The 21918-nt window shown below is 45.6% G+C and overlaps 1 protein-coding gene across 1 annotated transcript in view; it reads right to left on the bottom strand.

The window, feature by feature from the left end:
• KIAA1217 (KIAA1217 ortholog) overlaps window positions 1–21918 on the bottom strand; it is a 186087-nt gene that overhangs the window by 23661 nt on the left and 140508 nt on the right. The window contains 5 exon segments of the mRNA XM_070381952.1: window positions 612–795; window positions 3513–3942; window positions 6251–6398; window positions 6803–6933; window positions 10943–11118. Coding sequence (XP_070238053.1) covers window positions 612–795; window positions 3513–3942; window positions 6251–6398; window positions 6803–6933; window positions 10943–11118 — 1069 coding nt within the window.

The raw sequence follows: 21918 nt of genomic DNA on the forward strand, positions 1-21918 counted from the left end.
AGTGTCCATCAACAGAGGAATGGATAAAGAAGGTGTGTAGTGAATATATACAAGAGCATTCTACTCGGTCATAAAAAGATCAAATTTTGCCATTTACAACATGGACTCTTGGAGGGTATTATGCTAAGTGCGTAAGTCAGAGAAAGACAGATACTTTATGCTATCACTTATATGTGGAATCTAAAAAAAGAAAACAAAGTAGTACATATACAACAAAATGATCAGACTCACATATACAGAGAACCAACTAGTGATTACCAGTGAGTACAGAGGGAAGGGAGGAGGGGCAAGATAAGGGTAAGGGACTGAGTTAGAAACTATCCTGTACAAAATAAATTAGCTACAATGATATATTGTACAAAACTGGGAATATAGCCACTATTTTGTAACTAACTATAAATGGAATATAACCCATAAAAATTGTGAATCACTATTGTGCACCTAAAACTTATAAATTAAAAAAAGTTTTTTATTGAGGCATAGTTGAGATACAATATTATATAAGATTTTTAGGAAGTGAGAGCTTGATCCCATTGGGCAGCTTGTGCCCATGTGGGTGGCACCACACTGACCTGGGGCAGCCAGCCCACACAGCTCTGATAGCACCTTACCTGAAAGTTCGAACTTGTCCACTGGAGCATCACCCTTTGGCTGGGGGCCTGAGGCTGGTGGCATCTCCAGGTTTGGAATTGACTTCATAATATTGGCCTGGGCTTCTTCTAGGAGTTTCTCAAACTCCTTCCCATTATAGTGGTCCAGATTTTGCCTTTTCTCTTCCCATTTCCTTTCTGCTTTCTGAAGGACATCAGCAGTGAAGAAAGTTCAAAAGTCAGAAGGGAATGTGAATTGATAAGCTTTGAGATTTGATGCTGGGGTGGGAGAAAATGTAACCCATTTAAAGCACTGGTCAAATGATGCTCTGGCTTCTGTGTCCAGGGACCCATCTGCACATCAGACAAACCTGACCCTTATGCTGTCTGCTGCTGCTGCTGCTAAGTCGCTTCAGTCGTGTCCAACTCTGTGCTACCCCATAGACAGCAGCCCACTAGGTTCCTCTGTCCCTGGGATTCTCCAGGCAAGAATACTGGAGTGGGTTGCCATTTCCTTCTCCAATACGTGAAAGTGAAGTCACTCAGTCGTGTCCGACCCTCAGCGACCCCATGGACTGCACCCTTCCAGGCTCCTCTATCCATGGGATTTTCCAGGCAAGAGTACTGGAGTGGGGTGCCATTGCCTTCTCCATGCTGTCTGCTATATCTCCTTAAATAGGCTGCCACAGAAGCCCAAGTGATGTTCATTCACAGAGCAGTAAGCTCAGAAACCCAACCATTCACTCACTAAGTTATCACTGAGCACTTACCACATACTCTCCCAGCACTCATGAGAGGGATAGATATACACTCAAAGGCGTGTAGCCCATAACTTTCTTTTCTTCTACACTGAGCTTTCATCATAGAGGAGATGTTCAAACACCAGAACACTCACTAATCCTATGTCTTAGTTCTGCTGCTGTCAAAAGAGTTGCCATATGACCTTCTGGGTCACATTTTCCTATTTACCAAATGAAGGGGGTATTGAGATAATAAGCTCCATTAAGTTCTACAGTTTCTACACAGAAATACATAAAATGCATTTTAAAATATCTGTACATTTTTTGAAAGAACATTTTCCTGTGATTTTGAGATATTACATTATCATTTTAAGAGGGAAGAGTGGAAATGAGCACCAGGATCAGCGGAACCCCATACTGGCAGAATCAGAAAAGACCCAGGAGATCACGGAATCAATGTATCTTACAGTGAGAACACAGGGGCCCAGTGAGATGAAGGATTTGCCCGAGAGTCACTCTCTAGGACTAACAGCCAGCACTGTCACCACCCCGAGCCGCCTCTGTTTTTTCCTGCCTCGCATTTATCATCACCAGAGCCTGGTCCCTTCTGTTCACTGCCTATCCCAGAGCCTATGGAGGCCTGGCACTCACTGGGGCTCAGTAACATCTTCTGAGTGAATCAAGCTCAAAGGCAGAGCCAGTAGGAAGACTCAGGCCTCCTTGCAGGGGATCAGAGCATTTCAGAGGTGACTTATGAATGTGCTGCTGAAACTTAAAATATACACATAACAATGGTAATTATGCCTCATGGATTCTCAATAGACATTTTTAAAAGAATCATCCTACTGACCTCTTTGCAATATAGAGATGTTTAATGTGGCAGATCCACTAAATCTCAGGAGGAAGATGTGCTTGCAAGCCTCCTCCCCACCCTGACAGGCAGAATCATCATCAATCACATTTCACCCCATCTTGTAATATGCATTTTATAAGCAGCTAACTTGGTTTAGGGGGCACAGCCTCTGAGTCTGGAGCAGAGGGGAGCTGCCTCGTGTTCAGAGGCCCAGTGGCCATGACTCTGGCCTTTATGGTTTTAAGATGTCACCTCTTGAAACAAGTTATCCACTGCTGACTTGCAAGAGAGGCAGGAATGGTTAGGACTGGGGACTGAGGACACAGTCCTGAGTGGAGGAAACTGCTTAGAGAAGGGGAAGGAGAGACCCAGGGGAATGCAGTGTGCTGCACGAACACTGACGCCAGCTCTTGCTGAAAAGAATATTTTAAAAACACAGCAGGTTCTCTCTATACCCTGTGACTTTGAGAGCTCTCTCTCGTTTCTTCTGAGACTTTGGTAACAACTTCCCGTGCAGCATCCTTTATTTGAGACCCACCACCTCAATCAGTTCTGCATACTGTTTCCACATCAATTTTCTGAAGACACCACGTTTTATCACTGGTCCAAGCAGCAGCATTTCTCTGATATCCACGGAATAAAATCTTAGTCGTCCGAGACCGGGGAGTAATCTCTCCCCAGTCAGCTTCCAGCCCCATTTCCCTCCTCTTTCCAGTAAACAGGTGTACTCAAGGCCCCACCTTCTCTATCTGAGAATGCCCTCACCAGCCTTCTCTGCTTACCCAGATTCTACTTCATTTTCAAGGTCACTGGTGAACCCTGCATTCACCAGTGGTGTGCTTGAGCCAGCTCACCTTGGCTCAGGAGGGCTGACTGTCACCTTTCCTCCCGAAGTCACGTTCAGCGATGTCACACTGTTGCTTTACTCAAAATCAGTAATGGCTGGTTAAGTCTTTCTACCACAGAAACTGGCAAATGCTACAAATCAGGCTTTTCCGCGTTGTCAAACACTGACCAGCACACCACTGTCTCATCTTCCTACAAGTTGGGTACCTGACTCTTCTCTGAAATCTGACGGCCTTTCTCTTAATCTGGCCATTGAAACCTACCTACTTAAAGAGTTTTAAAAATCTATCATATATGTATATAAAACAGAAAGCTATATTTTTATTAAAAATATATTAAAAATCTATTTTTTGATAAAAATAAAGTTATATACATCTTTGATATATATATCAATTGTCTCTACAACCAGACTGTCAACTGTTGGTGGGAAAGGACCCCATCCTTGCCCCTTCACGGAATTAGGAGAAATGAAGGAGGACCTACCTCAATAGACACCGCCCTGCTCCTGGCGCTCACACTGTGGATTTCCTCGATGAACAGGCTCTGCACGGAGGAGCCGTCCCCAGGCATGTGCGGGGACGGCAGAGCGGAGGGGGCCTCCTGCGTGGCGGCGGGGGCGCTGGCGGGGTGAGGGCCCGGGCCCCCGGGCGCGTGCTGGGCAGGGTTCAGCAGCGCGGAGGAGAGCTGGGACGGCTGGATGACCACGGGAGAGCTCTGCGCGTGGTGGACGGCCAAGGGCACCACTTCCGCCTTCACGTCGCCGGGGACACCCGCGCCGGGGAGGGGCTGGCCCGAGCTGTGGGGGGCCTCCTCCTGGGCCTTCAGGACCTCGGCGGCCGTGGCCTTCTCCATAGCGACGTACTGCGCGGCCTGGGCTGCATCCGAGCCTTTCAAGAGCCCGTCGGTGACGTGCCTGGGAGAGACCACACAGCAGCATCAACCAGTGAACCAGGTAACGCGCATTTTCATTGTACGGTATTTATTTGAGTGCTGTGTCATCCACAGACCAGGCAAAATTTTGTTGCAGAAATTAAGACATGCTAAAACCCCAAGTAGCAGCTTAGAGTTGAGGGTTTCCATAGCAACAGAACTGCCTCCTTTTAGCAGCTGCTTTCCTCCTCTTCCCTCAGGAGATGGCCCACTCCTGCTGTGCCCACCGCTGGGTGGTGGTGTCCCAGAGTGGACACGCTTCTAACCACACCGCCTGCACCCATTCCAGGCCTAGGCAGCACGCAGATGCTCGGTTCTGACCCGAGCTTCCTTAACCCTCCACTCTCCTGCTTTCACTGCTGCACGTCTTGGGAGGGTGGTTTACATGCCAGTTCCTTTTACTTGCTCTTCCTACAGCTCAGCCATCTGGCCACCCCACCTGGACCTGACTAGCCTTTTTGCAACATCGAAAGTGACTGTGGATCTAACTGCCGGGTTAGTCTTCATCCTCCTCTGCTCTGTGGCGGGGAAGGCGGTCATCTGATGCTCTGTCCAGCTCCACCCACACTATTGTGGAAAAGACATGACCTTCAGGGTCAGACAGGCTTGTGTTCGACTATCAGCTACCATGTTCTAGCTCTGTAATGCTGGGAACTTCACCTCTGTGAGCCTCAGGTACTTTTCTGTGGATTGTAGTAAAGATGATGATGGTCTAATTCCTTCCTCTGGGCTGGTGGCTACGATCAACATAGTCAAATGAAAGACACTGTCAAACGTGATACTCAACCCATAACTTTTAATTAGCCCCTCATTCTCTTACCAAAATGTGTTTTTCTTTTGCTTTGAAAAGAAGATAGTGTCTTCTACAGCTCTCCTCTGCTGCTCAGTTCTTTAACTGCCTGGTTCCTTCAATCTCAAATCCCCAAGGGTCTGTTTCCTCCTCTCCTCCTCCTGTCAGAGCTACCTCTTCCATTTTCAGTAATCACCTACATGAAGGCAACTTTCAACTCTAAACCTCTTTCCCCCTCCGAGTAAGGCAAAGACTCTTTCTAACTGTCTCTTGAACTTCAGTCTGCATTTCTAAGGGCTTCCTGGGCAGCTCTGCTCTCCTTCCAGCACCTCAAATTCAAGACACACAGAACCCCTCCAGCATCTCCCAACCTGCTAAAGTTGCTCTGAACCATGACTGTCACCTGCTCTGTCTTCTCTGTCGGGCGCCAGGACATGTGCCTGTCCCTGGGGGCGTGTGTATTCCTATCTTCCTTGTGTTTTCCACAGCGCTGAGTACAGCACGTACACAGAAAGATCCCAAGAAATAATAATATAAAGGCTTGTGATGGGTAGCTTAATGGAGGCTATATTTATTCTTTTTTATTTTTAAAGTAACTTAACTGGCTTTATCTGTATCATTTTTTAAAATTGTTTTTCAGGGAAGAGAGGGAGGGTGGGCACTGTTGCCAGCCAGCCTGCTATCTCTGTAAACACTTAATCAAGAAGGTTTGTTTTAGGCTTTGTGGTTGGGTTACCACATTTAGGTAAGAGTTTAATGAAGAATCCTTTTAACATATTTTTATCCTACTGGAAGAAAAAGTTCACTCTGGCAATTTAAAGTAGTGAGCCTATGAGGAAATGTAATTCAAGTACAATTCTTCCTGTACCCAGGCAGATGTTTTCTCTGCAGGAAGAGGCAAGAGCTGCCTTAATTCAGATTTTTGCTGGCCTCCTGAAATTTATGCAGGAGATTATAGAGCTGTTTGTAGCATTAGCATCTCAAAACAGTGTCTTTCCTTGAGGTCACTATTACTAGAAAAATCTCACTTGCTCCTTACGGTTAATAATTCATCTAAAAGTCAACTGTACTTTTAGCATATTTCTCCTGCAAACCTATCAAAAGATGATAGTGCTTAAAATTCTCCCAAGAATTTAGATGTTACATATGCTTGTGACCAGCTCTCAAATCTGGTTTAAGATCTAAAGGGTAGTATCTCTGTAATTTCCTAGTTCTGTTTTCTAAAAAAAGGAAAATTCAGGACTGATGCTGTTGGGAGGTGGTTTATGTGGTAGCTGTGTCTATTTCCCATGTGGGAAAGGAAGTTTTATAAGGGCAGGGGTTCTGTCTGCTTTATTCTTAAACTCTTGACACCCAACTCCAGGACTGGAACAGCTAAAAACATCCAAATATGACTGACTGCCTGGCCATGAGATCAGAACTAACAAGTCTGGTGTCAAACTCTCAGGTCACCCCCAGCGCCACCCCCACCCCTCACCCCAGCCCTCCCAAGCCTGGTCACCTCCGCAGCATGGTCAGGGTGTCGGTCAGGCCGCGCACTCTCTGCAGGAGACTGTCCAGCCTGTGCGGCTCCTCCTTCAGGAACCGCACCGCCTCCACTTCTATGCGCAGGATGGCTCGCATCTTATTTTGTAAGGTTGGAAATTCTCCTGCAGACCAAGAACAGCGAGTGAGCCGCAGAAGCAAAGGCAAGAAGAGCAGACCCCCCTCCCAGACCCCAACACTGGACATGGTTAAGTGTGGGGGTTCAGGAGGCAGAGCTGGTTCAGTGTGACCTGGGTGGAGGGCGCAGCCCCTCGAGGTCTCATTTCCCATCTCTGTATGTGGGATGTGTCTGCGGGGCCCCAAGGTGTATTCAGATTACAGCAGCCACTGAAGTATTAATACTAGCTCCCGGCAGAGAGGGGCGCTTCTTCTGTTCAGGGATGCATCCTGAGCACCCAGAACAGTGCACAGTGGGTGCTGGACGAACCCCTGCCCACGTGCACGAACGAATCCTTCACCGTCTGATGGATTGTCTGGATTCCCCTCCAGTTCCAAGGAGGAGGCTCACCTTTCAGGGAGGCGACGGCCTCTCCCACTTGGCGCAACAGGAAAGCCCCATCCTCCACGTCTTTCAGAGTCACCACACGGCTGGCCGAGGTGGAGTCCTTCTTTAGATCGTCAACGAAGTCTTCCAGGTCACTAGGGGGAAAGCCGACCACAGATGGAGTGAGTGCGGGGGCCTTCCCTACGGACAGTGCAAGAGCAGAGGACCCCGGGCCTCAGCGCCTGGCCTCCCCTCTACCGCGGGTCCCTCCATGCCCAGGGAGGCGGAAGCAGCAGCTGGGGAGGAGTAGATTGGTTTGGCTTAAGAGACCCTTCTGGGGTGTGAGGTGAGGTTTCTCGGGGAGGCCCAGGTCTGCCACTTGGCTGACAAAGGACCCACTCTTTGTTTTTAGCGGTGCTGATGCTGACTGAGGGAGGGCTGTGTGGACTCTGATGTGACAGAGGACCAAGAGGGGGAGAGACAGCAAGAGGAGGAGCCCAGGTTGCTGCAGATCAGGCTTTTCCACCTTGGCCCTGACCTCTGGGGCCAGGTCATTCTTTCTGCAGGGGGTGGGGGGTGTCCTGTGCACTGCAGGGTATTTAGCAGCACCTCTGACCTCGACACATTAGCCTCCAGGAGCAGCAGCTCTAAGCCGACAAAATGGACAATGTGGAGGAAGTGGACAAATTCTTAGAAAGGTACAACCTCCCAAGACTGAACCAGGAGGAACCAGAAAAAAATGAAGAGACCAGTCATAAGTACTGAAGTTCAAACTGTGGTTAAAAAACTTTCAAAAGTCTCTAGGTCCATCCACATCTCTACAAATGACCCGATTTTGTTCCTTTATAAGGCTAATATTCTATTGTAGATATACCATATCTTCTCCATCCATTCCTCTGTTGATGACTGTCATAAAGAATGGAGTCAAAAAGAGAGAAATATATAACACATATATATGGAATCTAGAAAAATGGTACAGATGATCTTATCTGCAAAACGGAAATGGATACACAAACATAGAAAAAAAAAATGTATGGACACCAAAGGCAGCAGGGTGGTGGGATGAATTGGGAGATTGAGATCGGCGTGATACATGTACACTGTGGATACTGTGTATAAATAGGTAAGTAATGAGAGCTACTGTATAGCACAGAGAACTCTGCTCAGTGCTCTGTGGTGACCTGAATGGTAAGGAAATCTAAAATCCCAAAGAGGGAATATATGTATACATATAGCTGATTCATTTTGCTTACAGTAGAAACTAACAACATCATAAAGCAACTATACGCCAATAAAAATTAATTAAAAAGAAAAAACTTCCAACAAACAAAAGTCCAGGACCAGATGGCTTTGTTGGCAAATTCTATTAAACGTTAGAGGAGAGATAGCAACTATCCTTTTCTCAAACTATTCCAAAAAATTGCAGAGTAAGGAACACTCCCAAACTCATTCTCTGAGGCCACCATCACCGTGATACCAAAACCAGACAAAGATGCCCCAAGAAAAAGAAACTTACAGGCCAGTATAATTGATGAACACAGATGCAAAAAAAAAAAAAATACTAGCAAACCAAATCCAACAGTACATTAAAAGGATCATACACCACGATCAAGTGGGATTTATCCTGAGGATGCAAGGATTCTTCAGTATCTGCAAATCAATCAGTGTGATACACCACGTTAACAAACTGAAGAATAAAACCATATAATCATTTCAATAGGTGCATAGAAAGCTTTTGACAAAATCCAACACCCATTTATGATAGATGCCAGTAGCAACCTCCCCTAACTTGAGACAAACAAGAATGTTCCACAGACATTGTTAAAATGTCCCTAGAGGTCAGGAAGGGAACAAACTTGCCCGAGAACCACTGGTTTATACTGACTGTCCCGTCAGTAAGGACTGACTGTCCTCTCCAGGCCGCAAAGAGAAGGAATGATCACAGGTCTGATTTCTGGAGGGGGTGCGTGTGCACACATGTACTCATCTCTTAGGGTACGTCTCCCACTTCAACAAACACACCAGTAATAACATCTTGTCTCCTGAGCACATCAATAACCCCACCCTAAACAGATGTGTGCATTCTTTCATTTTGCCTGTTGCTCTGACAGTAGAAACCCCTGCTAGTAGAGAAACAGGAAAAGAGCTTTGATTTGAAGAACCACTAGGTGGCAGCAAGTGGACAGCAATGCCAGTGCCAGAACCTTCAGTGTGGGGCAGGCAGCAAGTCGACAGACTTCCAGTTATGAGGACTAGAAGTCCTTGTATAAGGGCTATAAATATAATCAACACTATAAATAAATAACACTATATAAACACTATAAATAAATTAACACTATAAATAACACTATAAAGATAATTAACATTGCTATATGTTACTTATGAAATTTGTTACGAGAGTAAATCCTAAGAGTTGTCATCAGAAGCAAAAAAAGTTTTTTGTATTTCTTTAATTTTGTATCTATAGGAGATGATATTCACTAAACTTACTGTGGCAATAATTTCACGATGTGTGGAAGTCAAATAATTATGCTGTCCACCTTAAACTATATGGGGCTGCATGTCAATTACATCTCAATAAAACTGGAAGAAAAATGTAACTGGCAATTCTATAAAAACATTAAGGCTATATATTTTTTAAAAAGAACTTTTCAAGAAGAACCTTGAGACCTAGTTGTAGACAGCTGGCTGTCACAGACCCATTTCAGACAAATAACAGCTTTACTACCTCACGGCGGGTGATTGTCTATAAGTGCAGGGACTAAATACAAATTTGGAGTCTATTTTTGAGATGCTGATGAACAGTAGTCAAATTTATTATCTGACTCTCTAGACTACCACTGAGAAGGTATTCTAATTTTAATCAGGCACACTGGGTTGGCATCTGATTTGACATGAGCTACAGCTCAAATATCAAAGAGGTCAATGAGGATAACACTCCCCATCCTGTAAGCTTCTGGTGATTATAGTCATGGAAAGAATTTGAAAGTTGCTCCCTTACAATCCCATTTTGGGACGTTTATGCTTTCCAAAAAACAAGAGAATTACCCATCTACAATGGAATACTACTCAGCCACAAAAAAGAATGGAATTTTGCTATTTGCAGCATTTACATGTGGGTGTGGAGGGCATAATGCTAAGTACAACAAATCAGAAACATACTGTATGCTTATCATTTATATGTGAAATCTAAAAAATTCACAAACTAGTGAATATAACAAAAAAACAGTGGTCTCAAGAGATACAGAGAACAAACTGGTGCTTATCAGTGGGGGCAGCACAGGGGATTCTAGTGGGAGAACAGGAGGTTCAAACCACTGAGTGTAAGACAGGCTACAAGGATGCACTCTACAACATGGGAGATATGCCAGTGTTTTGTAATAAAACTAAAAGATTTTAAAGTATTTTAAATATTTAATACTTTAAATATTTGAGTTTCACAAAGCCATTTTAATTTTTGTGAAACTCAAAAAAACACAAACAGGAGAACTACCAACACTAGAAGAACCCACACAAATGACTCTTCATTATACTAAAAGGTGAAACTGTTCTATGATGAATCTTCACTGCATAACAAAACATACATTAACATAACAGATGGGCCTGCCCCGGTGGCTGGGGCGTAATAAAACTCTGCTTATTTCAGTAGTGCGACTTGATAGATGTTTTCAATAAGAACCTCACAGAAGATGGGTTGCATTCAAGGCAGCATCTTTCATTGTGCATCAGACATACTTTACACTGAAATTCTTCTTTTGTGATTTTAACTACAGTTGAATAATAGGAGGATAATTTTAGCGCTTTGTTATTTTGGCTATTAGTTTTAATTTATTGAGATTAAATTCAGACTTCCCATTTATCATTGGGTTGTGCCACTGGCTCCTTTTAATTTGATGGGTTGCCAAGCCCTACAGAACAGTGCGATGCTTCCAAAGAGACTAATAAGCTCAGTTACCTGACGACTGTTCAATTTCCTGAGCTCGGATGGAGGGCACTAGTCGAGTGTCCACGGATATCCAGAACCAGCCAGAACTAGGTGCTCAGTAAAGAAAGAGTCTGAGAACACCGTCTAGCAAGGGCCGCCTCCTTGGCCAAGACAGGCTTGCCTTTCAGGCTGCACAGCTATGCCCGCATCCAGGGACCGACTGCAAGGGCCAGACTCACCACAGCTTGCGGACGATCTTCTCCTCTTCGTGCAGGTACTTCTGCCTGTCCTGCTCCACCAGGACCCGCTGGCGCTGCACAGGGTCCTCCAGCCTCTTCATCGTCTCGATCACCTTGCTGCTGATTTCCTGCTCAGCTTTCCTCATCATTGCCTTCAGCAGCTCCTGGTTCTGCAGCTGTTGGACAAAAGAAATCACTCTCCATTAACTCTTGCTGGGCTGCCACGGGGGTGCCAGGGCACCTGGCAGGCCCCAGGTGTGGGTCTGGATACACAGCCCCATAGCTGAGTCTTTGTTTATTTCACTGTAAAAGGGAAGGGAGCACAGACTGTATATAATATTGCTGCTTCAGCCAGCATCCAAGTTTGAGTAGCCAGCTGACAAGCACACTTTCACAAAAAAGTAGTCCTTGTCTGCAAAAAAGTAGTCCTTCCTAAATTCTGGATAGACATACAGACAACGGGCGTGAAATTGCACATGTTTTCATAGAGAGAGCCAAGAGTACCAGCTCTGGAGCCAAGCAGACTTTGAGTCAAACCCTAAACCTACTCCCAGATGCACTGAGAGACTCTGGGCATGCTCTTTATCTCTAAAGACGGGGGCATTCATCTCCCTTGCCTCTTCTACTCTGAAAATTAAACGAGATACTGTTTGGTATAGGAAGGTACTCAACAAATGTTGGTTTGAGTGTGGACTATTTCAGCCCATCAATTAAATGAATATCTGTGTCCCTCTGATTAATGGGTCCATGGACCAAATACCATGTAATCACAGACCATCACAACATAGTACTTGAGAGGGTGGGGAAGGGCAGGACTGGGATTTGGGAGTAGCAGATGTAAACTCTCATGTATAGGAAGATAAACAACAAGGTCCTACTGTGTAGCACAGGGCACTATGTTCAGTATCCTGTAATAAACCACAATGGAAAAGAATACATAAAAAAGAATGTATGTATATAACTGAGTTGCTTTGCTGTGTTTACAAGAGATTGGCACAACACTGTAAGTCAACTATAGTTCAAAAAAAAAAAAAACCTCCAAGCACAGTACTTGCTGTTGGTGGTGGCGATGATATTTGCAGACGAGCCCTAAGGCTTTTGGCAATTAACTGATCTCCCTGGATTATACGTAGGCTGCTTGCCTACATAAGACCACAATTTCCACATAATTTTCCCAGGTGGTTTCCAGAGTACTCTTGTTTCTCACCCCAAAGTATAGGATGTGTGAGTACCAATCCAGGCTTTACAAAAATCGAGCCAAACATTTGAATCCTGTTTCCAAAAAGGTGTTACGTGGCTCCCTGGGGCAGGACAATTTTCTGACAGCACGTACATCAAGTGAGCTCATTCAATTAGCCTGAAAACCAGTAACTCTGTCATACCTATTATATTGTATCTGAAGTTCCCCTGAAATTTCAATTAGCTGTTACTGTTTCCTTCGTTTTGTGGCTTTGTAGACTGTACCACCTCACAGGAGGGACTGCTCTATCGGCTGTCCATCATCTGTGCAAACAGAGAGGAAATGCCATCTGACTGTGTCACCACCTGCTTGAAACCCCATCATGGCTTCCATTTTCTCTGAATAAAAATAAACCATTTCTGGGACTTCCCTGATGGCCCAGTGGTTTAGACTTCGCCTTCCAATGCAGGGGATGCAGGGTCCATCCCTGGTCGGGGAACTAAGATCCCATATGCCTCATAGCCAAAACACCAAAACATAAAGTAGAAGCAATATTGTAACAATTCAATGAAGACTTTCCACATTAAAAAAAGAAAAATTCAATATGGACCAGCCCTACAGAACCACCATCATGTTTGAACACCACCATCATCAACTGTCCATCCAGAGAAAGACAGCCTGAGTTCATTTCCCAGTCTTCCTAATTAGCTCCCAGTCTTCCTAATTAGTTCCCAGTCTTCCTAATTAGTAGCCACGCGACTGTGGCCAAGTTATTAATCTCTCCGTGTCTCTCCAAAACAAACAGAAAGGGACAGTAGTAGTTCGTATCTCACAGAGGCGTAATGGAGCTTCGTGAGGCGATAAAGTGCTCACAGTCGTGCCTGGCACCAACTGAGCTCTCAGTGCAGATGAGGTGCAGTTATCCTCCCTGCAGTTATCAGGGAGGATAACTGTGGGGGCGAGACCCAGGTTTTGTCTGGGAGTGAACCAAAAAAAAGCGCCACCCTTGGGTTACCTCCTCTGAATGAATCATGACCGTGCTTTCACGCTCTCCTTGCTAATGCTTTTTATTGAGGTCTTAAAGACAGTTGGTTGCTGAAAGGCAACACGTTTGGAGGCAGCCCACAGACAGCAGCTTCCGGCCATGCTCTCTGCAGCGATGGCTCTGTCTGCAAGGCATGCAGAGGTCTGGCCCTTGCCCACATCACCAGCCTCCTATCACTGCAGGCAGCTGGTGCGCTCTCTGCTCCAGCCGCAGGGCCATCCTCTCTGTTCTTCTGACAGCCTGACCCCCTTTCCTTTCTGCCACAGGGACTTTGCATGATACTCCCTCTACCTGGTTAATTTCTGTCTTCCACAGAGTCTCCAGGACACCATGCCTGGTACATAGCAGGCACTCAAATACGGAGTTGGCCACAAAGTTCATTCAGGTTTTTCCACCAAATGTTATAGAAGAACACAAATGAGACTTTTGGCCAACCCAGTATTTATTGAATGTGTGAACTGAGTTGGTAATAACAGACAATGGAAAATCCACAATTATTTGCCAGATGGTAGAAATGCGAGGTGACCCATGGCTTGGCTATGTCTTGAGCTCAGTGCTAATGCTCAGACTTGCTCTGACTACAGTTGCTAAACAGATAGAGTAAACCAGCTGTTATCAAAATGGCATGCTCAAATTCAAGGCCATGTGTCAAATCCTATAGACCTATTTCCTTTGGGGGTTGAGGGTTAGTGGTAATGGGTACGTAAGGGACAAATAAGAAGATGATTAAATGTGTCTACAAGTGACCGATGCCTAGGTCCATTCCTGAGAGATTCGGATTTAACTGGTCTGAGATGTAGCTTGGGCACTGGGAATTTTTAAAAACCCCTCAAGGACTTCCCTGGTGGTCCAGTAGCTAAGACACTGTGCTCCCAATGCAGGGGTCCTGGGTTCAATTCCTGGTCAGGGAACTAGATCCCACATGCCACAACTAACAGTTTGCATGCCCCAACTAAGAGATCCCACATTCTGCAGCTAAGACCTGGTGCAGCCAAATAAATAAGAAATGGAAGATATAAATGTATTAAAAAAAAAAAAAAACCACCTCAGATGATTCTAATGTGCCACCGCAGTCTGAGCACTGTGGTCTACTAACACTTTGATGGGCAGATGACATCACCGTGCTGTGAGCTGAGGGGCACGGCCCTCCCTAATCCTTCTGCCCAAATCTCGCAGACAAGCTCCAATAAAATTACGGTCCAATCATCCGTGGATATTGACAGTGGCTATGAAGCCACAAATTACTGCTAGAATATTTCAAATCCTTGAAATTCCAAAGATGGGAGAAGTGAAGCCCTGAGAAGTGAGGTGACTTGTTCAAAGTCAAATTCAACCCAGTAATTTTCCAATCACCGTCTACCAGGCAGCAGGGCCTGCTGTGCTCCCGCACCCAAGCAGCTTCCGGCGCAGCAGAGGAACCCAACACACATTCAGTGCTTGAATGACAATACAGTTGGCCCTTGAACAACACAGGGGTGGGAGTGCCTACCCTCTGCGCAAACATCCAGGTATAGGGACCTCGCTGGTGGCCCAGTGGCTAGGACGCCATGCTCCCAATGCAGGGGGTCTCGGTTCGATCCCTGGTCAGGGAACTAGATCCCTCATGCTGCAGCTAAGAGTTTGCATGCCAGAACTAAAGATCCCACGTGCCACAACTAAGACCCAGCACAGCCAGATAAACACATATTCTAAACAACAATCCGAGTATAACTTTCCAGCCTGCCCTCCATACTCACAGTTCCACATCTTCAGATTTAATCAACCTCAGATGCTGAGATTTCCTGGGTGGCTCAGTGGTAAAGAATCCACCTGCCAATACAGGTCATGCAGGTTCAATCCCTGGGTTGGAGAGATCCCCTGGAATAGGAAATGGCAACCCACTCCAGTATTCTTGCCCAAAAAATCCCACAGAGGAGCCTAGTGGGCTACAGTCCTTGGGGTCACAAAGAGTTGGACACGACCAAGCAGCTGAGCGCACCCTCTGAAAACCCAGAGACATATCAGAGGAACACAACTGCATACAATATTCAAGTTACTCAACTGGTAACAGAGTCAGATTACGCTCAAGTTATTCCACTCATAGTGGAGGCAGGGAGAGATGGGCCTTGAGTTCCAGGCTGTATGATCCTCCCGCCCAGAAAGAGTGCCTTAACCCAGAGAGAGGGAGAAGAAACACTGACTTTGCCATAGCACACAGCTGGTGAGCGGGCAACAGTAAGTAAAATCACAGAGGAATAAAGACACGCAGAGATTCTTTTCTACTTTCCCTGGGCCCCCGACCCTCCCTGGCTGGAGTTCTGAGCTCCTAGTGTGTGCAGAGAGCAGTGCTAGTGCTGACTACCGCTGTATGTAAACAGACAACCAACGAGAGCCGAGCGCAGCACAGAGCCCTCCTCGATGCTCTGTGGGACCTAAACGGGAAGGAAATCCAGAGAAGAGGGGAGCTGTGTCTACGTATGGCTGACTCACTCTGCTGTACACCAGGAACTAACACAACATTGCAAAGCAATTGTACTCCAATAAAAATAAAAAAAACAAACAGTGCTGAAGGCAGGATGTGTGTCACCATCTCTCTCTAAATGCTTCAGATAAATTAGCCACCAGCACTTCAAATCATTACATTTAGTTTTTCTGCAGGGATTCTAAATTTCAATTTAAAAGAACTCTATTAAGATATAGTTTAGGACTTCCCTGGTGGCCCAGTGGCTAAGACTCCACACTCCCAAGGCAGGGGACCTGGGTTCAGTCCCCGGTCAGGGAACTAGATCCCACAGGCTGCAACTGAACATCCTACATGCTGTAGCTAAGACCTGGTGCAGCCAAATACATTTGTTAAAAAAGATATGGTTTACAAGCTATAAAATATACGCATTTTAATAGTGCACAGGTCAATGAGCTTTGACAAATGTATACCCTGACGAAAGCACCACTAAAAATGGAGACAACATTTGTTCTCACCCTAAAAAAACCCTTCTCAGCACTCTGCACTCAATTTCCCGACCCCCAGCTCAAGGAAACCACCCACCTGCGTTTTGTCCCTTAGATTAGTTCTTCCTGTTCTAGAATGTCACACTCATGGAACTGTACACTGTGAAACTGTGTGCGTCTGGCTTCTTTCCTTCAGTATATTGTTTTTGAGATCCAGCCATGCTGTTTGGAATTTTAGGGCCTCATTCTTCTTCATGCTTAGTGCTTTTCTGTTGTATGGGTTTAGTAAGTTGTATGTACTAACATTTTAATGTTTTTACATATTGACTTGATTCTGATCTTACTTACATTCACTTATTTCTGGAAGCATCTTTTTTCGATTTGATATTACACAATCCTGATTGTGAAGTGATTTGTGAGCAATGCCAATTATACTTTTAACTTTTCCATCCATATGCTTTTTCCTTTCTTTTTCCAGCCTTGTTGCGCTTGCTAGGACATTCAGTACGGAGTTAAAGAGAAGTAAGAGGAGGCTTCTTTGGCCGTGGTCCTGATGTTATGGAGAATATGGTTGTGTTTCACCACTAACTATAATGTTTTCTGTAGGATTTTCAGACATCCTTTATCAGGTTAAGGAAGTTTGCTTCTACTCCAAGAGTGCTGAGTGTTTTTGTCATCGGTATTGAATTTTGTTTTATGTTTTTTTCTGCATTTACTGAAATGATATGATTGTCTTCTTTATTCTGCTAAAAGGTCAAATACATTGAATCATTTTTCCCCCCCATACTAAAACCATCTTGAACTCCTGGGATAAAATCCAGGATAATGTATTATCCTTTTTATATATTGCTGGATTCAATTGCTAATATTTTGTTAAGGATTTGTTACATACATTTCCCAATGCCGGGGGGCCAGGTTTGATCCCTGGTCAGAGAACTAAATACCACATGCTGCAAGTAAAATGTGGTGTCCACAGATAAATAAAAGTGTATGAACTAAACACTGAAGGAAAAAAGAAAAAAGACCGAAGCATGGCCTTTCTTGATCACTACCAAATGCCCCGGGTGATTAATAAAACCTCTCTGTGCTTGCTGGTCGAGGCATGAGCATCTCCCAGAACTGTGTGCGCTCTGGGAATTTCCCGGCCTACAGCCCCCTGCTTTGGGCCTGGATCAGTGGTCTTTCACAACACTCGTGCTTGGCCTATTAGTCGACGATGGATCCACAGACTGACGTAATTCTTTCTCCGCAGAGTTTCCTCTCGTTTGGCACTCGGCTCCCCAAATCCTAGCTGCATCCGCTCCTTGCCCTGAGCTGGTCATGTGGTCAGTGCTCTGCTGGGTTTCTCTCTCTCTGTGCTGTGATCTAAGAAGCGTCAACAGACAGAAAGCTGAGGAAGACAGAGGTTTTGTCTCCTTTCCTTTCATTCTCTCAAGGGTCACACTCCTGTGCTGTCTGTTCGCCGATGCTGAATAGAGTTATTTCATGCATTTATTTTTCGGTATTCCAGTTGTCAACAGTAGAAGGGCAAGAACAGCTGTAGTTATCCCTACATCTCTAGAAATTTCAGTTGGTTGTAAATGCTGTGGCTTGATGATTTTATAAAACTACTCAAAAATAAAAGTGAACTGGACCCCGGGACTTCCCTGGTGGTCCAGTGGCTAAGACTCCGCACTCCCTGAGCGGGGATCGAACCTGGGTCCCCTGCATTGGGAATCCCCTGCATTGGATCCCACATGCCTCAACTAAGACCCAGTGTAGCCAAACAAATACATAAATATTTTAAACTTTTTAACTGGATGAAATAAATTATTTCTGTCAGCTTCCCTGAGAAGGTAGGAAACTGCCTAAATCAAATTCCACTCACCTCAAAATGGACATGTGCCTCACATACTCATCGTGAGTTCTTGGGTAAAATCTAAGACTATTCAGCTTGCCAACAGTGTGGTTTAACTGAACTGATTTTGCTGTCTGGCAGTGACAGCAAACAGGGGCTGTACAATGCATTGGGAAGTTTCATGACAGCCAGACCCAAGAAGGACTCCTGACCAGGAGTTTTTCCCCTGTTAGCTCCCCGGGCTGCAGGTGTAGGATGCCTGTTCACCAAGCACATGGTATCTGGGAGCTGTGCCCCGTCTTAGCCATGCCTCGATATTAGGCATATCGAGGGCTTGATACGTCACATGATGGCCTGACTGTCATCTCCTGTGCTGGTTCCATTTGTTATTTCTGCCTGCTGGGGAGAAACAGGTCTGCTCAGTATGGGCGAACATCCTGCATGCTTTTCTCAGGGACATACATTCCCACGACCGTTGTTTTGAATGTCAGAAGATAAATGAGACCCTGGCACATTGCTATGAGGCACTATCTTATAAAAAGACACCTTGTGATAACGGTGCTGAATTATATCATTTCAAGTGCAAGGGCTCTGTGTCCTGCTGTGTTTCTTCTTTATGTTGATGTGTTACCTCCTCCCTCTCTTGGGAACAACACGGTCAATTCTCAGTAGTCTTAAAAATGGAACACTGAGTTCAGAATAATCCAATTTTTAATTTATCAAGAAGCAGGAGGAAGAGATGAGAGACCAAGAAGAAAACTGTGGCAACTGGAGAAAGATGTATCCATCTCAATGTCAGGCCAAGTTCAAGTTCACAGAACTTGAGCTCTCTCTTCCAGAAACATCTCTCTCCCCTTAGCCCATAAAGAGGGGCAGAACAGCAGTCACTCCTATGGGTACTGGATGACCTGGGTGAAACCTAAGGATTGTGGCATTTGGGGACAATGATATAGCTCATCACTTTTTCCCCAAATCATACCAGAAAGGGTAATAGACCAAAATGATCACCTTTTGAAGGGCACATTTGTCAGGAGCTAGGCCTTCCCCTATCTCTTTCTGCTGTTTTCAGCTAGATGCAGCTCCTACCTGGGATGGGACCACCACAATACAGAAGGTCCATGTAGCTCTCATCAGTTATGAGTAAGTAGAGAACATGTCTGATTAGTCTCTGGGAAAGAGGTACATTGTTTAGAGTTAGGGCTTTGAAATCACCAAGTGTGGTGTTCATGCGTACAGGGTATTTCTGCTTCACTCCTTGTGACAGCTGACTGAGATGTCAATTTCCATGTGGCATCTCAATGGACTGCTGCTGCTGCTGTTATCACTTCAGTCGTGTCCGACTCTGTGCGACCCCATAGGTGGCAGCCCACCAGGCTCTCCCGTCCCTGGGATTCTCCAGGCAAGAACACTGGAGTGGGTTACCGTGTCCTTCTCCAATGCATGAAAGTGAAAAGTGAAAGTGAAGTCACCCAGTCGTGTCCGACTCTTCGAGGCCCCATGGACTGCAGCCTACCAGGCTCCTCCATCCATGGGATTTTCCAGGCAAGAGCACTGGAGTGGGTTGCCATTGCCTTCTTCTCAATGGACTAAGAATTCAAAATGTCTGAGAGCAGTACTTCTCACCCTGGAACATTCTAGAGTCACCAATGTCTGGTCTTTGATCCACAACCAATGAAGTCAGACTCCGGCAGTGGCACTCAAGTATTCGCATTTTTCTGCAAGGCTTCAGGTGAGTCTCATGGGTAGCCAGAATTAAGAACCGTTCTCTTAGACTGAAAATTCACATTAGCCTGGAGAGCAGGAAAACAGGAGCAAAGTTCCCGTGGTTTTCTTCATCATCTCAGGCTCTTTCACCTCCCTCGACATTCTTTTTGCCATATTTAAATCTACACACCCCACGGTGTCTGCATCGAATTTCTACTTCTGAGAATAATCCATCAGTTTTGCAAATGAAATGCTCACACAGGCTATGCCTGACAGTCTAGGATTTTCCCATTGATTTAATTATCTAATTACTGGAGCCGGCTGCCAAGCACAAAAAAGATTTCATTCATTTTCGCTATTTTATAACACAGTTCAAAGAACATTTGAATTTCTAATTCAATTTTTGTTCTTTCGAGACTGTTCCGGAGTTTCGGAGCTCTCTAACGACAGCTCCATTGTTGGGCTTATAATCACTGTGGGCTTGCACTTCCCTTTTGGTGTCTAATACATGTGCTGAGGGGGAATTGGTGCTGAGATGCTGCGTTATTCTAAACTGGTTTGGTCTCAAACAGACTCCCCTGAAAGCTGATGGAGGCACAGAGGATGCAAAGACTGAGGCAGAAACAACAGCATCCAGGTTAGGAGTCAAAGTGCTTCTCTTTCCCTGAGTGCCTGCACTTTAGAACCGCACCAGCATCTCAGCTCAGGAGCACACCTGGGGACTTCCCTGCTGGTTCAGTGGTTAAGATTCTGCCTTGCAATGCAGTGGATGCTGGTTCGATCCCTGGTCAGGGAACTAAGATCCCACATGCTGCGGGGCAACTAAGCCCGTTCGCTGCAAGTACCGAGCCTGCGTCACAACTAGAGTCCGTGCTCTGCGACAAAGGATCCCACGTGATGCAACCAAGACCCAGTGTGGCCAAATAAATATTTAAAAAAAAAAAAAGGAAAAGAGCACACCTGCTCCATGTTCTTTACCCCAAGAGCGAGGAGAGCTGAGCAGCTCGGGGGCAATTAAGGAACCTGAGTAATTAAGATCGCGACCCGGAACTGACTGTAACACTTCTTTGTTTGAGAAGCTATGATTCTGCAGCTGAGCCTCCTCAGTTCAAGGGTTACAAGGAGCGGCAAGTTGTGGGAGGTCCCTCCCCGGCTCCTCAAACCGCGCCCCCAACCAGACGACCAAAACACTGCCATCCACCAGCAGGGTGACGCCGCCACCCCATACCTCACGGCCCCCGCATATCAGATTTGCCACACTTCACGGCAATTCCACCTCTGACTCCACACCAACAAATGCTCACTTTCGAAAGCAGTAGGAACTATCTTGCAAACGACATATTTAGGACTTTTTTTTCCCTGTGAGAGTCCAAATGTTTAGCCACTAAGTTGTGTCTGACTCTCGAGACTAGGAGCGCACAATTTCCAATTTGACCAGCAGGTGGCAGTAAAAGGCAGATGCAGTGCAAGACAGGCTGAACCTCCTTAACCACCAGCAAAGAACCCAGGAGCTCACAGACACTTGCTGGCCTGCACATGTGCCCTCTGGCCCGCAGATGATGAAATAATCGATTTTTAAATTACCTTCCAACACTTTTAGAATGAACTTATATATTTTATATAAAACATCTATGTGTCCTGCGACTTCCCTTTGGTCCAGTGGCTAAGGCTTTGAGCTCCTAATGTAGGGGGTCTGGGTCTGATCCCTGATTGGAGAACTAGATCCCACGTGCCAAACTAAGACACCCATGCTACATGCACAGTCACTTAAGTCGTGTCTGACTCTGTGACCCCATGGACTATAGCCGGCCAGGCTCCTCTGTCCATGGGATTCTCCAGGCAAGAATACTGGAGTGGCTTGTCATTTCCTTCTCCAAGGGATCTTCCTGATGGAAGGATAGAACCCGCATCCCTTAGGTCTCCTGCATTGGCAGGTGGATTCTTTACCTGGGAAGCCCAAGACTTGGTGGGGCCAAATAAATACTAACAAAACAAAAACCTCTATTTCCAGATTCTCTTGAGATACTGAAACATCTAGAAACACTGGACTCTCATTTTACCAGGTTAAGAGCTGCCTGGAGTGGAGTGGCGACTGTCCTTTAGAGGTGCCAACTCGCCACTCTCCCTCGCCCACTCGCTTGCTTAGTTACTGCCTGTTCACTGTGGGCACTGAATTGTGCCACCCTGTACACTTCATTTCACTGCAAAGTGTCTTAAAAACAGCAAAGCAAGGAAAAGTGAATGCAAAGGATGGGGAACTTCCCCTGCGACATGACTCAGGG

This window comes from Bos mutus, chromosome 13, assembly GCF_027580195.1.
Source record: "Bos mutus isolate GX-2022 chromosome 13, NWIPB_WYAK_1.1, whole genome shotgun sequence".
Taxonomy (NCBI): Eukaryota; Metazoa; Chordata; class Mammalia; order Artiodactyla; family Bovidae; genus Bos; species Bos mutus.